The 19059-nt window shown below is 25.6% G+C and overlaps 3 protein-coding genes across 4 annotated transcripts; 1 reads left to right on the top strand and 2 right to left on the bottom strand.

Moving 5' to 3' along the window:
• Positions 1 to 3893: 3893 nt before the first annotated feature.
• On the bottom strand, positions 3894 to 6050 carry LOC140666147 (probable ribosome production factor 1). The gene is made up of 3 exons (XM_072893024.1): positions 5115 to 6050; positions 4567 to 4831; positions 3894 to 4342 (listed from the first exon to the last, which is right to left on the bottom strand). The coding sequence occupies exons 1-3, from the start codon at positions 5707 to 5709 to the stop codon at positions 4165 to 4167; spliced, it is 1038 nt and encodes a 345-aa protein (XP_072749125.1). The 5' UTR covers positions 5710 to 6050; the 3' UTR covers positions 3894 to 4164.
• Positions 6051 to 6260: 210 nt separating this feature from the next.
• On the top strand, positions 6261 to 9447 carry LOC140666188 (tRNA (guanine(6)-N(2))-methyltransferase THUMP3). 2 transcript variants are annotated; one of them, XM_072893102.1, is made up of 7 exons: positions 6261 to 6441; positions 7019 to 7131; positions 7222 to 7750; positions 7989 to 8167; positions 8464 to 8643; positions 8741 to 8878; positions 9018 to 9438. In XM_072893102.1, exons 1-7 carry the CDS (start codon positions 6348 to 6350, stop codon positions 9216 to 9218), a joined length of 1434 nt encoding a protein of 477 aa, XP_072749203.1. In that variant the 5' UTR covers positions 6261 to 6347; the 3' UTR covers positions 9219 to 9438. The 2 variants fall into 2 exon arrangements, with proteins under 2 accessions (XP_072749203.1, XP_072749204.1); XM_072893103.1 differs by having other exon boundaries at positions 6262 to 6441; positions 7977 to 8167; positions 9018 to 9447.
• A 499-nt stretch (positions 9448 to 9946) lies between these two features.
• LOC140666075 (ero1-like protein) lies at positions 9947 to 15175 on the bottom strand. Its single transcript, XM_072892845.1, has 8 exons — positions 14650 to 15175; positions 14127 to 14330; positions 13869 to 14026; positions 13032 to 13217; positions 12900 to 12946; positions 12226 to 12574; positions 11861 to 12151; positions 9947 to 11107 (listed from the first exon to the last, which is right to left on the bottom strand). The coding sequence occupies exons 1-8, from the start codon at positions 14773 to 14775 to the stop codon at positions 11056 to 11058; spliced, it is 1413 nt and encodes a 470-aa protein (XP_072748946.1). The 5' UTR covers positions 14776 to 15175; the 3' UTR covers positions 9947 to 11055.
• Between the last annotated feature and the right edge of the window lie 3884 nt (positions 15176 to 19059).

Here is a 19059-nt window from a genome sequence, read left to right as displayed (position 1 = left end):
ATCAAACTGAGTAAAAAAGTCCTTTACCATTTTGCGATTTTCGCAATAATTATTGAGAAATATGTATATATATGTATACATATAATATCGTTCGCTGAGTGTTTTTAATTAATAGTTTAATAATTATTTCGCAAATCGCAAAATGGTAGGGGACTTTTATGTTCAGTTTGACCTACTCTATCTGCCCTAGAGAGGTAGGGCGGTAATTACCGGACATCCTGTATATATGTGTATACATAGCTCGTTTATATACTTAAATTATAATTATCTTAAATATCTTGTTTGTTTTTTTATACGAAAAAATTGTAAGGAAAAGATTGCACTACTCGAGGGGGTAATTATGATGAGAGAAAAAGTTTTTTTTTAAGATTATTTTTTCAGAGATTTAAAGATTCAGATAATTTTTTAAAATAAAACTACCCTGATTTTTTTATGAATAGATTTCTATTTTTATAAATCGATTCCTTACAATATTCCGCGTAAAAAGTTATAAAAATATGATGGCCAAAAATAATAGTTTACGAGATATTTTATACTTTAATTTGATATAATTTCATATGTATACTATGAAATATCTCGTAAGATATTCATTTTTCGATTATCTTATTTCAATACTTTCATACACAGAATAATGAAAGGAATCAATTGGTATAAAGAAAACACATAAGCACTTGTTTAAAAAAAAAATATAAAAACAATTACAATTATTTTTTTTAAAACAACTGTGTTTTCTTTCCACCAATTGATTCCTCTCATTATTCTGTGCATGAAAATATTGAGATAAGATAATCGAAAAATGAATCAGTTGTCATAAGTGTAGAAAAAATTAGTGGCAATAACTTTTGTAATGTTCCTTGGGTACAGTTACCGTTAGAATGCTTTTACTACACATAATTTACCGTATACAGAATATCCGGTAAGAAAGTGACTGAATATGTAAAAAATGGGACCTTGTTTTATATGGTAAGAAGGAAATCTATATTGGATCGTACAATTAATGATAACGGTACAATTGTAGATAATTATATCCTTTATTGAATTTTGTTTTCTTAATAATTTTTTTGTAACACAAAAAGCGTAAAACCCAAATTTCTGGTAAATTTTATTCGTAAATATGATATTTTATCATAAATATCATAAGAATAAAAAAAATTATATTTCAAAACTGTATCATATAAAATAATTAAAATCCTACTCTAATGAAATAAAAAGAGATAATAAAGAATTAATCATATATCATTCAATTATCATTTTAGTTTTGTATAATGTACGTGTATGTATGCAAACTTACTTTTTGCATAACAAACATTTCAATCCTCTCTTTGAAATCTTCTTCAATGTTTAAAAAAAAATACAAAAAATGACGACTTTTGCAAACAATCAACAATACAAACAATAATGAAAGTTAGAACTATCACACATAAATTATTATAATATAAAACAATTTTAAATATTATACATATATAATCATGCATTATTAAAAATATTAAATAAAACCATATTATAATATTTTGATTATTTCGAATTTCTTTTGTTTGTACGTTACATTTTGCTGGTTTATCTAGAACTTTTATTACTATAATTTATTTTTTGTTCTATATATGTTGGAATGACTTGTTGTATTTTGCTGGTTTTTTGCGAATATAATCATCACCTTTTGAACCTTTTACAATACTGAAGAGGATCTCGAAACAGGAATCAAAACGTTTAGCATGTTAAAAGTAATTTTATAATTATTTTCACGTTACATTATAATAATATATGCTATATGCACATGCACTTAAATTTGCAATTTGATCCTATTTGACTTTGTTTTTCTTTATTTTATTATCATTGAGTCTTTACAATTTAATTTATATTTTTTGTTAAATTATTAGATGCATTATTATTTTTTAAATCAAATATTCTTCTTTAAATAATAAAATTTATTATTTTTTATTTTGTTATTTTGTTTATTTATATGATATTTATATAATATAATTGTAAGATTTCTCGTATTAGTATAGTCATGCAATTCAATCTTTAATTTTATTTTATATCAATTTCACGTAAAAAAGTTTCAATCAATTTAAAAAAATACGAGGTCAATAGAGATCAATTTTTGTCTGATTTGACAGTTTTTGAGTAGTTAACTATCTTTACTAATATATATATATATATATTGCTACTCTTATCCAAATAATTAACATTATTTTTATTTATATTTAATACAAAGAATTAATAATTACAGTATAATAATTGAATAATTTAGCGCATTATTATTATTATACTGTTATTATTTGTTTTTATTTTTTTGTTTCAATTATTTTTATACTCTGGCCGATAATTGTAACTGCTCTTTGTCCATTTGATTATTTTTGTTATCTAAACTCACTGAAGATGGTTGAAAAAATTCGACCGAAACATTCGCTTTTCCTTAATATTTATATCAATAACAAATTTTTTTTGAAATACATGATTATTCTATTTTAAGAAGATTGGTATTTTATTCCTCTATATGTCAATTCCGATTCAATTATAATTATTTGTATTAAATATAACGAAGATGTCAATTATTTAAACAATAAGATATAAATAATGATTCGCTAAATATGTAGTTATAATTATTTCTCAATACTTTAAATCTATTAATAACTTATAGATCCAATTATTGCAAGTTGTGAGCCAATTCTCGAGTCAACAATATGTATATTGCAATTAAGACTGGCAAATTTTTATAAAAACTGAATCAGTAATTATTTCAACTTAAATTATATTGTGTACAATCAAATTTCTAATTCGTCATTTTAATCTATAATCTTTCCTTCCTATGATAAATAACAAAAAACTAAATCCATCCAATTTATTAATAAGATAATATTAATAAAATGTAGATATTCTTTAAATTAATAAATTAATTCATGAATAAAATTAATCGGAATTTGGTGTGTTTGGCTTAATAATTTATGACATTCATTCATATATATCGTGTACAATACCAGATATATTAACTTATTATTGATATTTATGTATCTATTATTGTGACCACAATGTTTCTAGAGAATTGTGGATACAATTTCATATGAATTCCTCGACAATTAAATGTAAAATACATTTCATATAGTAGACTTCAAACTTGCCATTCAAGGACTCCTTTATTGGTGTTACATTATTGATATGGGGTAAAAATTAATTTTTTTTCTTTATATAATCATAACTTTTAAATATTTTCTCAATCTTTTTTTAAAGAGAATAATTTTCTTATTTTATATTAAAAATCTACAGTCTTTCGAGAAGTAAAAATAAATATACAAAATTTCTTCACAATTTCTTCAATTTTTGTTGGAAAATGCTCTATAATTTGGATCACTGTTATTACTAATTTAAAATAAATAAATAGCTTTAATGAAATGTAAATTTTTGTTATAACTATATATACGAGATTTAAATAATGTTAAATATTAAAGAATTATTGAAATAAAATAAAATTTATTTCTCTTTTAAGCTATATTAGTATAAACTATTTTAGACTAAATTATAAATAGAATATTTTATTATATTATAGGCTCTCTCGAGACAAATTCTATGATGATAAAAATGATTTATTTCAAATTTTATAAGCAGCTAATGATTCTGAGAACGACGACGATGTAAATTTTTAAGTTACAATTTATATCTTGCATGGATATACTTAATGCTTTATTATATTATTTTGTATATTGTTCTAAGAATATCTGAGAAAAATTTTTATATTTTAATAAGATACTTAATAAAATTTTTATTTTATTAAAAGTGTACCTAAATTTCATTTTTCAATATTTTTAAAATCATGACTTTGGTAAATTTTTGTAATATATTCAATTTTATAATACAAATATTCTCACATATTTTTATATAAGAAATTAATAGTAATTTTATATAAAGAAATTAATAAAGTTTATTTGTTTCACATATAATCGTAATTGATTTTTTTGATAAAACATTTCCTGTCTAACTGATTTCAACATAAAAATTTTACAAAAAGAATTTTCTTCTACTCGTCTCCATTTCATGTCTGCGACCCTATATAATCCATTTGTAATCGCCATATTTACTGTCAAACGTTCCATGTTGCAATGATCTTAACTTCAAAGTAAATTGATTTTTTTGATAAAACATTTCCTTTCTGATTTCAACATAAAAATTTTACAAAAAGAATTTTCTTCTACTCGTCTCCATTTCATGTCTGCGACCCTGTATAATCCATTCGTAATCGCCATATTTACTGTCAAACGTTCCATGTTGCAATGATCTTAACTTCAAAGTAAATCGTGGGCCCATTTCTCGTAATCTCGGTTTTCCATTTTTTAGATTAAATTCGTACCTGCAAATGTATTCATATTAAATTATGTAACAGTTTACATTAATATTAATCTCTATCAAATATCACAAAGTTCTTTTAGATAACATAAAAATTATTGTAAGTAATAATAAAGTATAAATAATGCTTACAAACACATATACATACATAAAATTACATAAAATTGACTGAATATTGTTATGAAATTTATTAATATATACTATTAAAAATAGCTGCTATAAAATTACCTATGGTGTCTGAAAAATATATAATCCCTCTGATTATGAAATGTCACAACTCTCCTGCCTTTAAACTCTGGCTGATAATGAAACAACGCTCCTAGCATTCTACCAATAGTAAATCCTAAACGTGTGCTAAAGTTATTTAGAATAACTTCTGGCCTATGTTCCGTAATTTCCTTATGGCTACGCTTCAAATCTGTCGTTATTTTGACATTACTGAGTTTGAAGTGTGCAGTAGGACCATCTGGCAGGTGAATGATCAACATTCCATCTAAAAAATGTATAAGGAAACTCTTTAAATATGAAAACAATTTAAATTGTATTTAATTGTTATATTTAATATTTCATAAATTATATTTAATATAGATTCTATAATCAATATATAAAAACTTATCAAATCTTTGTAACTTTTGCAGCTCTCTAAAAAATGTCTAGAGTATAATAATCTAGAATATAATAGTTTAGCTACGAAGTTTTTTGTATAATAAACATATATAGCTGATATTATTGAAAATTTTACGTATCAGAATGATCATATAATTTTATAAGCATACTTGGTTTACATTGATCTTCGTTAACAATTATTATATCTGTAAAATTCCTGGCAGTAGCACTCTTCACTATCTTCTTGACACCAGAACGATTCCTGTACAGCGAAAGGGAGTTAGGTATCATCCTCGTGAGCTCTCTGCCAAAAATTCTCGTCTTCCTATTTGGATTATCAGCGTATGTGATGAGAACCTTGGGCTCGTAATCCTGTCTGTAGTAGCTAGCAAATTCATCGTGTTCACATTCGACTTTAAGTTCCTGATTCGCCTCATCATTCAAATCACTGGATGCAATCATAGTCTCATCCTTCTCTCGTAGACTCTCTATTGTGTGAGGTACTTGTTTTGGAGCACCTTCTTGTATCCTCGCCTTCTTGGCCTCCTTTTTCGCCTTCAGTTTCTCCTTCATTAATTGCTGGCATTTTTTATATCTTACAGCTTTGCACTTAATGTGGTTAAAATTATTTTCACAAGGCAGCAGAACCTCTGACGTTTTACCTGCTGAGGTGCTTAATTCATTTTGATCTTTATTGTTTGTCTCGTCAACCTTCTCTTTAGGTCGACTCAAAGGATTTCTTCGTAAATTATTTTTTATTTTCATGGCACTTTTCTTATTTTAAAATTGTATTATATATATCCAATTTTAACCTTTCTTCTTTTACCTCTTTCCAACACCTCGTGCCTCGTGCCCCTCGTGGACGTTCAGTAACTTTACGCCGCAGTGTTGTTCTCGGGGCCGATTTTTCTCACGCATGCGCATTGAATGTGGTTTCAGTAATGTATATAATTTAGAAGAAAAGAGGAAATTTCACGCTTCGTACCGAAAAACTTTCACTCAATACATTAACACTTAGCACATTAACTTTATTTTCATTTTACGTGTCCGCGTCTTATTTCTGACATCACCGATCTAGCCTAATCACTCCGGATTCCGCCAAGACTTGCGCCCATTTGTAACCATGACATATACATTACTGGGTATCTCTATATTACGCCGCGCATGCGCGAGAAAAAGTGGCCTCGAGAACAACACTGCCTCGGTCCGCGAACTGTCAAGCCAATAAAATTGCCGTTTTTCTGTGAAAGCTGCCAGCTGATTGGCGACACATTTCTTGAAACTAGAATTCGGATCGAGGCTTTTTTTACACGATAAATGAGAGAAAGAGAGAGAAATACATACACATATCTTTTCGAAGGACCAAATATCAATTATACATACTAGAAAAAAAAGATTTCATTATGAGCGATTATAACTCTTTGAAAAAACTCTTTTTAGAGTCCATTGACGTATGTAATGATAATATTTTTACGATTGGAACCACTGTAGATACAGGTATAGATTGTAAATTAAAAAGCGACACGTGTTTCTTAATCCTAACCTATTTTTTGAAAAATCAAAAACAAAATTCATAAAAAGTATTTGTTTAATGAAAACAAACATTGTTTTGATTAAAATTGAATTAAAATTTGATATTCCTTGAAACAATCAATTGCATAGATCGATACAACGCTCTAGATTCTGATTTTTTTCTTTTTTTATTGACTTGTTACAATTTACGATACATCTTTGTTTTCTTTTTTATTAGGCTCAGATTGAATAAGAGAAGAGAAATGTCTATTAGTAAATCTCTACACTTGTTTTTTTTAATTTATTTCATTTATTGATAATTTCTTTGATCTATTGAATTCTAAAGTCATCAAATTAATTCTATTTTTAGAAAATTTTAATTTTATTAATAGAGAAAAAAATATGATATTTATTGTTTAAAATTAAAAATTTGTATATGTATATATTTGCTGTTTTTTTGAAAAAAAAAAGCTTCCAAACATATATATATTTGTCATTCTCAAAGAATTAAATTTAATTTATATAATCTATTTAATCTAATAAATTGTCTGATTGATAATAGGTTTTGAATGGGAGGCAATTGATGAATGCAAAGAAAAATTGGGCAAAGATGTACAGATGGTTAAGCAACGTGGAAGAATTTACTTTAATATAAACTGGGACCAATTTGCAAAAGTACTTTTTTTGCAGATTATATATATATATATATATATTAAATATTTTTATATTTATAATTATGATGTATTTTTTATTGTTATATTATAGGTTCAGCAAATGAGATCGATAGATAATGTATTCATAGTAGTTGATATAGGAAGACTTTCTTTTACCAATGACAAAGAAACAGATTTAAAATCTGTACATAATTATGTAGTGTCAAACTTGGATAAGAAATGGGAGAAAGTTCTCAATGCATGGAAATGTGCAACAAGATTTATGGGCAAGCTTTACCCAACGATTGAAGAGTATATCACAGTTAAAGAACAAGCTTTTAAAACCAAAACAGAGGCATTGGAGATACATGATGAAGAGAAAGGAGAACACGAATCATTGGAACAGGACATTTTGGAGAAAAAAGAAATAGAAAATAAAGGAAAAAAAAGAGGTCAAAATCCTTCCGAATCTAAAGAAAATGATATACTTAAGTACAGAGTAACATGCGAGAGGACTGGTAAACATGCGTTTGAGTCTAAGGATATTGCCAGGATTACTGGAGAAATAGTGCAGGACAAGTATCACTGGATAGTTGATTTAACAAAGTATCATTTAGAAGTTGTCTGCAAATTAATTGATGGTACGATAAATTAGATAAAATTAGAAGAATTTTAACGGAAAATACATTAAATTTCTTAACAGTATGAAATATATATTAATAATGATTAAGGCAAAATGTTGTATTAACTAATTAAATTTAAATTAATTTATATTATTAATTTTATTTTTTATTTGTCATTTAATTTTTTATTTAATTTAATTTTATTGACATATATATATTTATTTATAATTTATATATATTTAAGTTAATATTTTAGATTTGTTGATAACACATTTGCGTGTAACACACGAATCCAAGCATCGCAGAAATATTGCAAGTTTTGGGCCAACTACTCTCAGATCAACTATATGTTATAACTTGCTGAGATTGGCAAATCCAAAGCCAGGAGACATAATAGTAGATCCTATGTGTGGAGGAGGTTCTATTCCTGTAGAAGTCTGTACACAATAATAGATTAAAAACCGCTTTAACTAAACTCCAATTAATGGAAGATTAATTCATTTAATTTTAGAAAAATTTACAAGCAAATGTTTAATTAATTTTCTGATTTAGTCTTTCTTTATATATGTCAAGTATAATAATTTTAATAATTCTTTTCATATTAATAAAATGTAGAAATTTGATAGGACTGAACTGCTACATGTGATTAAATTAATTAGAGTTTAGTTGAAGTGTGATTTTAATAGTTTATTGATATTCATTCACAAACAAGAAATTATCAATTTTTTCAGGCAACATTAGCTTACCCATGCTCGTATGTCTTATGTGGAGACAATGATTCCAGAGCTGTGGATAGAACCAAATCTAACATGAATGCCTCTACAAATGGTTGCAAAATAGATCTCATACAATGGACTGCTTCAAAATTACCATTTAAGGATTCATTTATTGATATTATTGTCACTGATATGGTATAAAAATTAATTTATGAAATTTAAATTTATATTTTTAATATTTTTATGTTTTTCTTTAGACAATAACAATTTTCTTTCTTTTAATAATTTATAGCCCTTTGGTAAAAGAAGTGGAAATAAGTCTTACAACAAAACTCTTTACAAGCATTTTTTGCTGGAACTCGGACGAGTAGTGAAATTGTCACATGGACGATTGGTTCTGCTTACATATGATAGATATAGCTTTAAAGAAGTAAGGTTTTTTTTGGTTATAACTATGTGTGTGTGAAAATTAAGTAAAATAAAATATTAAAGTAATTAAAGGAATAAAATAAAAATCAAATATTTTATTATAAAATCTAGAGACAAATTTTGCTTTATTTTTATTTTAGGCCTTGCAGGCAGCAGGTGATTTATTTTGGATGACAAAAACGGTTGGTGTAAACATAGGTGGTCTTCAAGCTGTAGTTTATGTCTTGAATCGTACGCAGGTACTTCACGATCGCTTCAAACCACGTATGTTTAAACAATATAATCATACGAGAGATAATAAAAACTTAACACATCTCGCCAAACATTCTTCGACCAATTAAACAGATATTCTAGATACTAGATAGTTTATAAGCATTGTGATATACATTCATATTTTTATATGAAAAATTTAATATAGTTTATTTGTATGTTGATATATAAGAGTAATGGATTTTTTTAGACCAAACATTTCCCTTTCAAATAATTTCAATGTAAAATTCATAAAAACTTTTTTCTACTTGTCTCCATGTATACAACTTTTGGGTTATTTATTTTAATTAATATTTAAGTTCTTTAATTTTTTATTATATAATTCTTTAAGTGTCATGACTTTGTATTTTGGAATTATATAGATTTGACCAAAATATACAATTTTATAAAATTTATTTTTTTTTATTAAAATTATATTAAAAGCAGCTGCTATAAAATGATCTGTGACGTTTATGGAATATATAATCTATTTTATATATTATCTGAAATATCAATTTTATTTTCTTTAAATTTTATAATTGTGAAACAATGCTCTTAAAGTTCTTTTCTTATTAAATTTTTTGTAATAATATGTTTGAATAAAGAATAAATTATATATATATATTTCAATTTTATATATTACAATTAAAAAGAAACTATAAAATAAGATATATAAAAGGATATATAAAATAAGAATATAATATATATTTTTCTTATTAAACATAATTTGACATATTGACTATATTTCCATAATGCAAATAGAATTTACACATATTTAATTAGAAATTTAAGTACAGTTTTGATTATTGCAAGCCATATATATATCGGAAATTTTTTTTATATTTATTTAAATATTTATATACTTATACAAATGTTTGTTTTTATTATGAAAAATAAACTATACTACTATGAATAAAATTTTGTCATGTTAATTACAAAAATATGTATTGTATCATAAACAAAACCCCAACTTCATAAAGTAGAATATAGTATACATAAATTTAAGTTGTATGTATATAGTTGCTTTAGATAAAATATTTATCACAGACGCGCGGAGTCAAAAGCTACGATATAAATCGGAAGAAAATATCAATTCAGACAATGTCATACTAAAGGTCTAAATTACATTTTTTTTTCGCATATATCTGGATTGTGTGTGTGTGTGTGTGTGTGTGTGTGTATGTATATATATATATGTGTGTGTGTGTGTGTGTAATCACTTGCATCAATAATTTTTTTCCTTCAGTTAAATAGCCTAATAATTTTTTTTCTTTTTCTCTTCTTATATTATTATCCTATTCAATGATATCAGAAGAATACACTTGATTATCAATTTGTATAAGTAAACACTGGTGCAATTGGTCTTGACATACATACGAAGAGAAGTCTGAAGTAAGGTCCTACACTCATTTACTTTTTTAATACTTTATTTTCATTTAAGTACTTATAGCTCTCAAATGAAAAATAAAATATTAAGTGAATGAGTTAGAAATCTTATTTTCTGACTTCTCATATATATTTACATATACGTATGTATGTATATACATAGCTTTTACATATAGCATTGGAAGAAATATTTACAAATTTAATTAGATCTAACGTTTGAACTGCAGTTTCAAAATTATATAAGTATAATTGAATAAATGATTCCAATAGAATAGCAAATTCTTGTTCTATAAAAAAGATAAAATGCATAAAACTTGATATAAAATTCCGATTGATTCTATATATATTATTTAGCTATGTAAATATATAATAACATCAAAAACACTTATATTAATATGCATTCAATTAAATTAGCGCAACAAAATCCACTCTTCCTCTATTCTATAAATAAAAAAAAAACAAGATAAAAAATCTGTGTGATGTCTTTACGTGATGTTGTTGAGTAGTACTGAAAAGTTTTTAATTATAAGCTGATACTATATGTTATCTCATCATCCTACGAAATCTGTCCAATTCAAAAATACTTTCTGATAATCTGCAAAAATTGAGAACATTATTAATAAATTGCTTAATTACCTAATTAATAAATTACTTTATTAATAAATTTACTTTTCTATAACAGAATGTCTACTCAAATCTTGCAAAAAAATTTTCCAATCTTCTTCAGGTATTTTTGTTCAAAATTTTAGATAAACAGAATATTTTAAAGATTTTTTTATATAATTTGCTAAAATAAATTTTTGTATTGTATACGTTTTCTAATGCTTTCCACTCATTCGAAGGAAAAATACAAAACTACTTAAGTTTCAAGTGTTAAATTTATAAATATACTAAAATAAATGAATAGTTTTCGTAAAATGATAACATTTTTCATTTGCATAATATATTCATTTCTTTATCACTAAAAATTACATTAAAGAATATGCACTGTGTTGTATTCAATATTTTGTGAAAACATTAAATATACAAAAATAAATATATATTTTTATTTATATAAATATATTTGTTTTTATTGTATAATTATATTTTATTATATTTGTTATATAAATATATATTTTTAATATAATTTGAACATAATATTGACAACTTTACTTATCATTGCTGACTATTTAATATAAGAGTAAAATTATCAAAGATAAAATTTTTTAAAAATTCTCCGAGTTTCAATGAGCTTCCACAAAAATTCCTTAGTTTTTTAAGATACAAAATGTCTTTAAGAATTTTAGAATTTTTATGTTTTTCCAGAGAGTAGACACCCTGTATGATATATATTAAAAATGAAATATACCTTCCAAAAGCATTCACCAAAGCAACAATTTCACTTCTTTCTAGGAAAAACGACTTTCGATTAAGATTATTAAGTGTTTGTTTTCTGTCGAATTTTCCTGAGAATAATATCTTTAACGCAGTACCCAGACCTTGAATTTGCAGTTTACCCCACAGTTTACATTTATCACATCCTACACAATCCATAATACGTGAAATATTTCTGAAATGTTGTCTAAATTCTTCTTTTAACAATTGTGCTTCTGTTCCACCAGTAAACATAACAGTTTCATTAAAATGTTCCGAGAATGATCTGCAATAGATCATCAATTTTATTATTTTATTTGTATTGTAACAAATAAAATATACTTTTATAAGAATACTTACTTGATTACATTCAGTATATCATCCATAGCCAATCTTGTATCTTCATCATATATTTCATTACCTGTATAATATTCTTCTCTTTCTAAATAAGGGGCAGCTTTAGCCAGAGCTCTTAATTCAAGTAAATAAGTAAAATACAAATTCTTTAACCAGTTTGGACCTTCACCACCTGTTGTTTCAGAAGAAAATCTTCTTTGCAATTCTTCTAAATTAGGACCCCAATGATTTTCAGATGACACTTGTAAACCATCTTGAGAGACTAATAAATATTTTGAACATAAATGTATATTAATGCTAGAATGCAAGCCAGATATAACTCGGTAAAAAACTCGTTTCTCTAAACACATTCCTGAAACATAATACATATATTTATATTGAAAAAATAAATATGCAAAGTTTGATTTATACATATAACTGTTTAACTTTTTAATATCCTCTTTTCAGATTAATTAAAATTCTATTTTATAAATAATATATATATATATATATATATATATATATATTATATATTTAATATTATTATATAAATAATACCATTATATATATAATGTAAATAACATTCGTTTTATTATAAGAACAAATATGTTGAAAAATATACAAATATTACATACTAAAACAAAATATATCTAATTTTTTCATACAAAGTTAAAAAAAATATAGGTGACAAGACTTACCATTCATCTTAGAAGATTGTATAAAAATGTGAGGTGAGTTTTCAGGTCTGCAATATTAAACCAATAAATTATTATAATGAATATGACAGTGATAAAGATACAAGTAACATTTAGTAAATTATAGTTGTATACCTAAAACAATTTTCCTTGTAAATACTTCGCCATATTCTGTGTGCGCTTCTTCCTTTATATCCTGTATATCTTTCAGGATTAAGTAAAAGATCCACATATTCTCCATGACTAGATTCTTTTACACAAAAGTTGTCTTGCGCATCGTCATGTCGTTGCCATCGTTCAAATTCTTTGTAATTTTCTGAACTGCAATAAGATTTATATTTTATCTCGGACTTTTACTTATATTAAATATATTTAAATATATTTTTTAAAAACTATATATTAATAAACATATATTTTTTAATAATAATATAAAAAATATTATAAACTATATTATATGATTTAAATACTGCACGAATCCATAACAAAGTCTTACATTAACTACATTTACATTAACCAAGGTCGATTGATAATGGAATATAAACAATCATTAATATCTAACTTTATTGCTTCTTTAAACGATGGATTTAAATCTTTTGTCTTTAAATTATTTACTAATATGAGATATACTTGATTCTTTGTATATCATATAATTTACTGTATAATTTATGATTGTTAATACCCATTATCAATAGATTATAATAGTTACTACAAAAGCGATAAGAGCATACAACTTTGTTAGTGGCGTATGAACTTGTGCAGTGTTCGGATCATTTTCTTGGCTCTCAACTAGTCCAATTTCCTATTAATATAGTCACACTGTAGCCATCAATTTATATTAATATCTTTGATTTATATTAACTATATTATTAAAAATATATTTTTTAATATAAATTTTAATATAAAAATAACTATACACACACACACATACACATATATATTATTTATATATATATTAATATATTTTTTTATTACCTAATTGTTGTGTTTAAGAAACCAAGTTCCATGTTATGATCTCTCGAGTTATGTCTGCAGTCAGTAATCTGTGCATCTGATCTGTATTTATCTACTGGATTTTCATTAAAGTAAATATCTCTTGGAATCTCTCCCTTTAAACCCTCTGGTATATCATTCTAAAATAGAGTACAAAAAATACAAAAAAATTAAAATAATTCTTATTTAAAATAAAATATATTTAGTATAAAAAAGAAAAAAAAGAGAGAAAATTCTTACATCTTGACAGGGAAGCACGTGACAATCACGAATAGCACATTTGCTATCGTCTGCCCAGAATGGGCAATTTTGGTTCAAGTTTACTTTATAAAACCTAAAGTAATCTCTGCCTAGAAGGCTTTGAATTCTCGGATATATTTTCATATTGTTAAAATAATCCACTGTATCTATATTACAAGTACAATCATCTATAGATCCTTTCAACTGAAATTTTAATTGCAACTCTTAGAATGTATATGCATAGCACTTATCACATAATATACATGCAAAAATATAATTTTTAATTATATTAAAATATTTTGATGTATTAAATATATCAATATAAAATATATTAAATATATCAATATAAAATTAATAAGACATTTTAACTTAATAATACTATTAATAGAAATATTATTAAAACAGAATTATTATAAATTACAAAAATGAATAAAAATGTACAAAAAAATTCCAAAAATGACATAAAGCATAAGTTTTGTTTTTTTGAAAGGTGAGGATATGAGAAAAAAATGACATTTAATACCTTGCAGAAACATTGGTCATCTGTCTTGGAGTTAGTTCTAAAATAATTTGCACCTACTTGTAGGTGAAAAAGTAAAATCATTAGGAATAGCCAATAGAGTATTCTCTCACTGTATCCAAGATTCATTTTACACACAAAGGTCGCTGATGCGACTGATTTGTCGCACCATTAATTAGGACGTGATAAAAAGTGGTATCTTAAAATATTGGATCGAAACCTCGAATCACATAAATCTGTTACTCATGTATCGCATGGGACATAAAAATCTAATGATTCGATGAATATAAAACAATATTGCACGTTTTACCATATTATAGTTATTCGAAGATAAATCTCGACTAAATAAATGACAACCCCAAAGATCGTATAATGTACACAGTAGAAACGCAATAATGCACGTAATTCCTATCAATTCTATGATATATCAAGGAATTTCTCGGATTATCTTACTACGTTATAGCACGTTATACAGTGGATATATGTGTAACTGTTATGCGACATGATGTTATATACACGTGTATATATATATATATATATATATATATATATACATGTCAAATGTAGGAATACGTGGAATACGTGGGATAAGTTGATTCGCACGAGATGTATAAATAGCTTAGTTTACACCGAGCACTTGATACGCGTACTAAGTACTATACTAGCCAATCATGGCCAGTCTTCTAAAGAATGGAATGGCTATGATTGGCCAGCAGTATTTAGTACGCGTATCAAAGTATGTCGGTGTAAAGAAGGCCTATAAGTGATTAGTAGAGGTCATTGCACACGTGAAAACACTTTAGGGTGTGTTCGAAAATATGTATAATGCGTACGACTACTGACCAATAATCTCACACGGTGAAATGTGATGCAAGAGTAGACATGTGACAGAGATATTAGATATAGGCCGGTATTTATAGTCCGTTCTTATATATAAGATCATCTTAAGATGTGTTTTTAGTCGACTTAAGAGACTACGTTCAGCCAATCAGATAGCCGAATAGAATTTTAAGATCTTACTTAAGACGAGCTTGAATATAAGAATGGACTATGAATACCGGCCTTAGGTCGGTATTTATAGTCCTGTCTTATATTTAAGGTCGTCTTAAGATCTCGTTCAACCAAAAAAATGATGTTATACGGCTACTTCATTAGTTGAACGGGATCTTAAGACGATCTTAACTATAAGAACGGATTATGAATATCGACCCTATTCAGACAAACTTGCATAGATACATAACCATATGCATAAGGAATTAAATTGGTCCATTTCCTTATGCATTTGGGGACACTTACACAGAAGATCTATACATTCTTTATAATAAAACAACAATTAGATGAGTTAAAATATTCGTATGATTTAAGGGTTGACAGGACCGACGAGAAAATTCCAGCGTCACTATCACCAACATTGAGAAATGAATTCTTATTCAATGTTTGGTGTATGTCTAAATACGTACAAACATCATTGCATTTTAAGAAAGACAAAGATGACGTTATTGTCTTTCATTGTCTCTCCTTAGCAAGCGGTGCTGCCAACTCAATTTCTTACAATTAGCTGCACTTGCACTTTAGGTACAGATACAATATTCTATTCGGTAATATTTTGCCTCGAAGAAGTTATATTTCTTTATAAAACTTTTTTTGCTACATTCCTTGTAAAGTTTATTACCCCGCTAAAGAGCCGGATTTTGCATTTTGGCTTTTAAAAAATTTATAATAATTACAATCGGTGCACCTGGTCTGTGTACTTCATTCACGATCAGTATACCTTATTCATGTCAATTTTATGAAATTTTATTTTAAGCCTTTTTTCCAAAAAATCGCTCTTTAGCGGGCTGCGAGAAATCCTCCTGAATAAGAATATCATTGTTAAATATGATTCTTTCTTAATTTATAGCCGAAATATCGTCGAAAAGAATTTGTAGTTCCGAAGTCTCCGCATGAGGTCTCCACCGTGGATCCTCTCGACCCTAATTATAAGTTATTTAAAAGGGTCGAGAGGACGGAAAGTACGAAACATATTTTATTACATATTATTAACTGCAACTGCGCTTGATCTTTTTTCCCTTTAACATTTAATATAAAGTAATATATATACGTGTATATACATATATATATATATTAATTTATTAATTTATTATTTATTATTTATGGAATTATTAATGTTAAAAGATTTTCTCAACCTACTAATGTAAAATCTTATAAAATATTTAAAAACACAGGAAAACAAAGAAAAAGGAAAAAAATAATAAATTAATTATTTTAATAAATTATTTAAATTATTAAAAAATAAATGTTATTGTGTTATAATTTCTAATAAAATATGTTTTGTTTAATTAATGTTATTAAATTAATCTTTTATTTGCAAAGTTTCTTTTTTGATAGAAGTCGTCTAAGAAATTAATAAACATTATTTTTGAGAAAAACAGAGAAAAAATAGTTTTAAAAAATATTAAAATTTTTTTTTCTATTATTAATATTTTAGAATGAGTATATATTATGTCTGTAAACTCTTTTTCTTATCAGAGTAATGTAAAAAACTAAAAAATGTAATTTTCGAAAAAAAAAATTGCACAAAATGGTCTTAAAAAATCAAAGTTATATGAATCCCCTCTTCGCTCATGGCTCAAAAAATTTGTATTTAAGTCTAAAATGTCATCAATTTTTTAGAAAAAAATCAAAGGGGTCTCATTAAGGAAAAAAAATAATTTCGACTAAAACTGACTAAAACAATGTCAAATTATTTTTAAAAATTTTTTCAATATTTTTTTTCGAAAACTACATTCAAAAACAAAAAAATGACCACCTGATAAATGCCAATATCTTTATTCTTCTTAAAGTAATAACTATTTGAATTTTTTTATTAATTTCTTTTCTTAATTTATAACTCGAGTATGGATGGAGATAAAAATCTAAAAAGAATCGTGGAAACTACTTTCAATAAGTGCAAAAACATAAATAAAAATGAAGCAAATAAAAAATGTTCGCGGAAAAAAGGGGTCGATTTTGTATGGAATGCTCCATATATATGTATGTATGTATAAAAAATGCTCATTTTATTTCACATAAAATTTAATGTTTTAATGATTTCAATAAAAGTACTTTAATAAAATATATATGTGTATATTACTCTAATAATAAATATTAAAATGAAAAAATGAAAAAAAAAGATCATACGCAATAATGTGTCGTACTTTATTGAGACTTACAATAATTAATATGGATCTAGCATGGACATACAATCGTTTTATATACCAATAAAATATAATATATATGAAACATTTTTTCTAAACCTTTGTTCCAAAATTGTATTCGGCGTAAGAAAATCTCTTTGCATACAAATGTAGTTGCAGGGATAAAGCTATAAAAAGCTACGTGGGCTTTTGAAAAATTCAAGACGACAGATCTAATACAGCGGGTTTAATATCATTGTATAAAATTGAATCTCGTTAAAATCAGCTGATTTTCTCATATTTATGACATACCGAATAAAAAAATGTAATAACGAGATTTAATTTCATACAATGATATTGGACCTGCTGTATTTTAAATCTGTCATCTTGAATTTTTCAAAAGCTTACTTGACTTTCGATATACAGTACCGGCCAAAAATATATCACCTTTAGGATTTTTAAGCATAAATTTAATTTAATTTACTTACTTACAAAATTAATTTTTTATATTATTAAAATTAAGTTTTTATATTATTTTATGAAAAATATTTTATTCGGTAAATTGTATTTACTATCAAAACATATATTATAATATTATAAATATCCATGCACTTTGAATAAAATTATACTCAAAAATACTAAAGGTGATATATTTTTGGCCGGTACTGTAGCTTATGCCTGCAATTATTTGTGTGCAAGGAGATTTTTTTACGTCGAAGACAATTTTGTAACAAAGAGTGATCCGGTTTAGAAAGAATGTCCTATATGTATATATAATTTTATAATTAAGAATAAAAAATCAAATAATTTTTATTTCATATTTTGTTAATTTAAAAGTAATTATTGGATTAATAAGTTTTATTTGCGATTAAAAAATGACACTATACATATAAGACATAAGTACGACATAAATCGGGTAATTTTTAATTAGATTAACCATACATATTAATTAAAAATAATCCGATTTATGTCATGTTTGGTGTCGTTTTAATCATAAAAATCTTATTAATCCATTGAAATTATTTTCAAATTGATAAAATGCGAAATAAAAGTTTTAGTTTTGATTTTATTGCATGAGACCTTCGATGCTGGAGCTCGAGAAAAGCGAGAGAGAGAACGAGTAAGGAGCAAGCGAGATGGCCAACATCAAAGAGAGTTCCGAGGTCTCGTCGCGGACCTCTTTTTATCTTCAATCTTTCGTATCGTATTTCATCTTACCATAGAAAATAAAATTTTT

The sequence above is a fragment of the Anoplolepis gracilipes genome, chromosome 5 (genome assembly GCF_047496725.1).
Source record: "Anoplolepis gracilipes chromosome 5, ASM4749672v1, whole genome shotgun sequence".
Lineage (NCBI taxonomy): Eukaryota > Metazoa > Arthropoda > Insecta > Hymenoptera > Formicidae > Anoplolepis > Anoplolepis gracilipes.
Note: the sequence above shows the minus strand (reverse complement) of the source record. Positions and strands in the feature narration are given on the sequence as shown.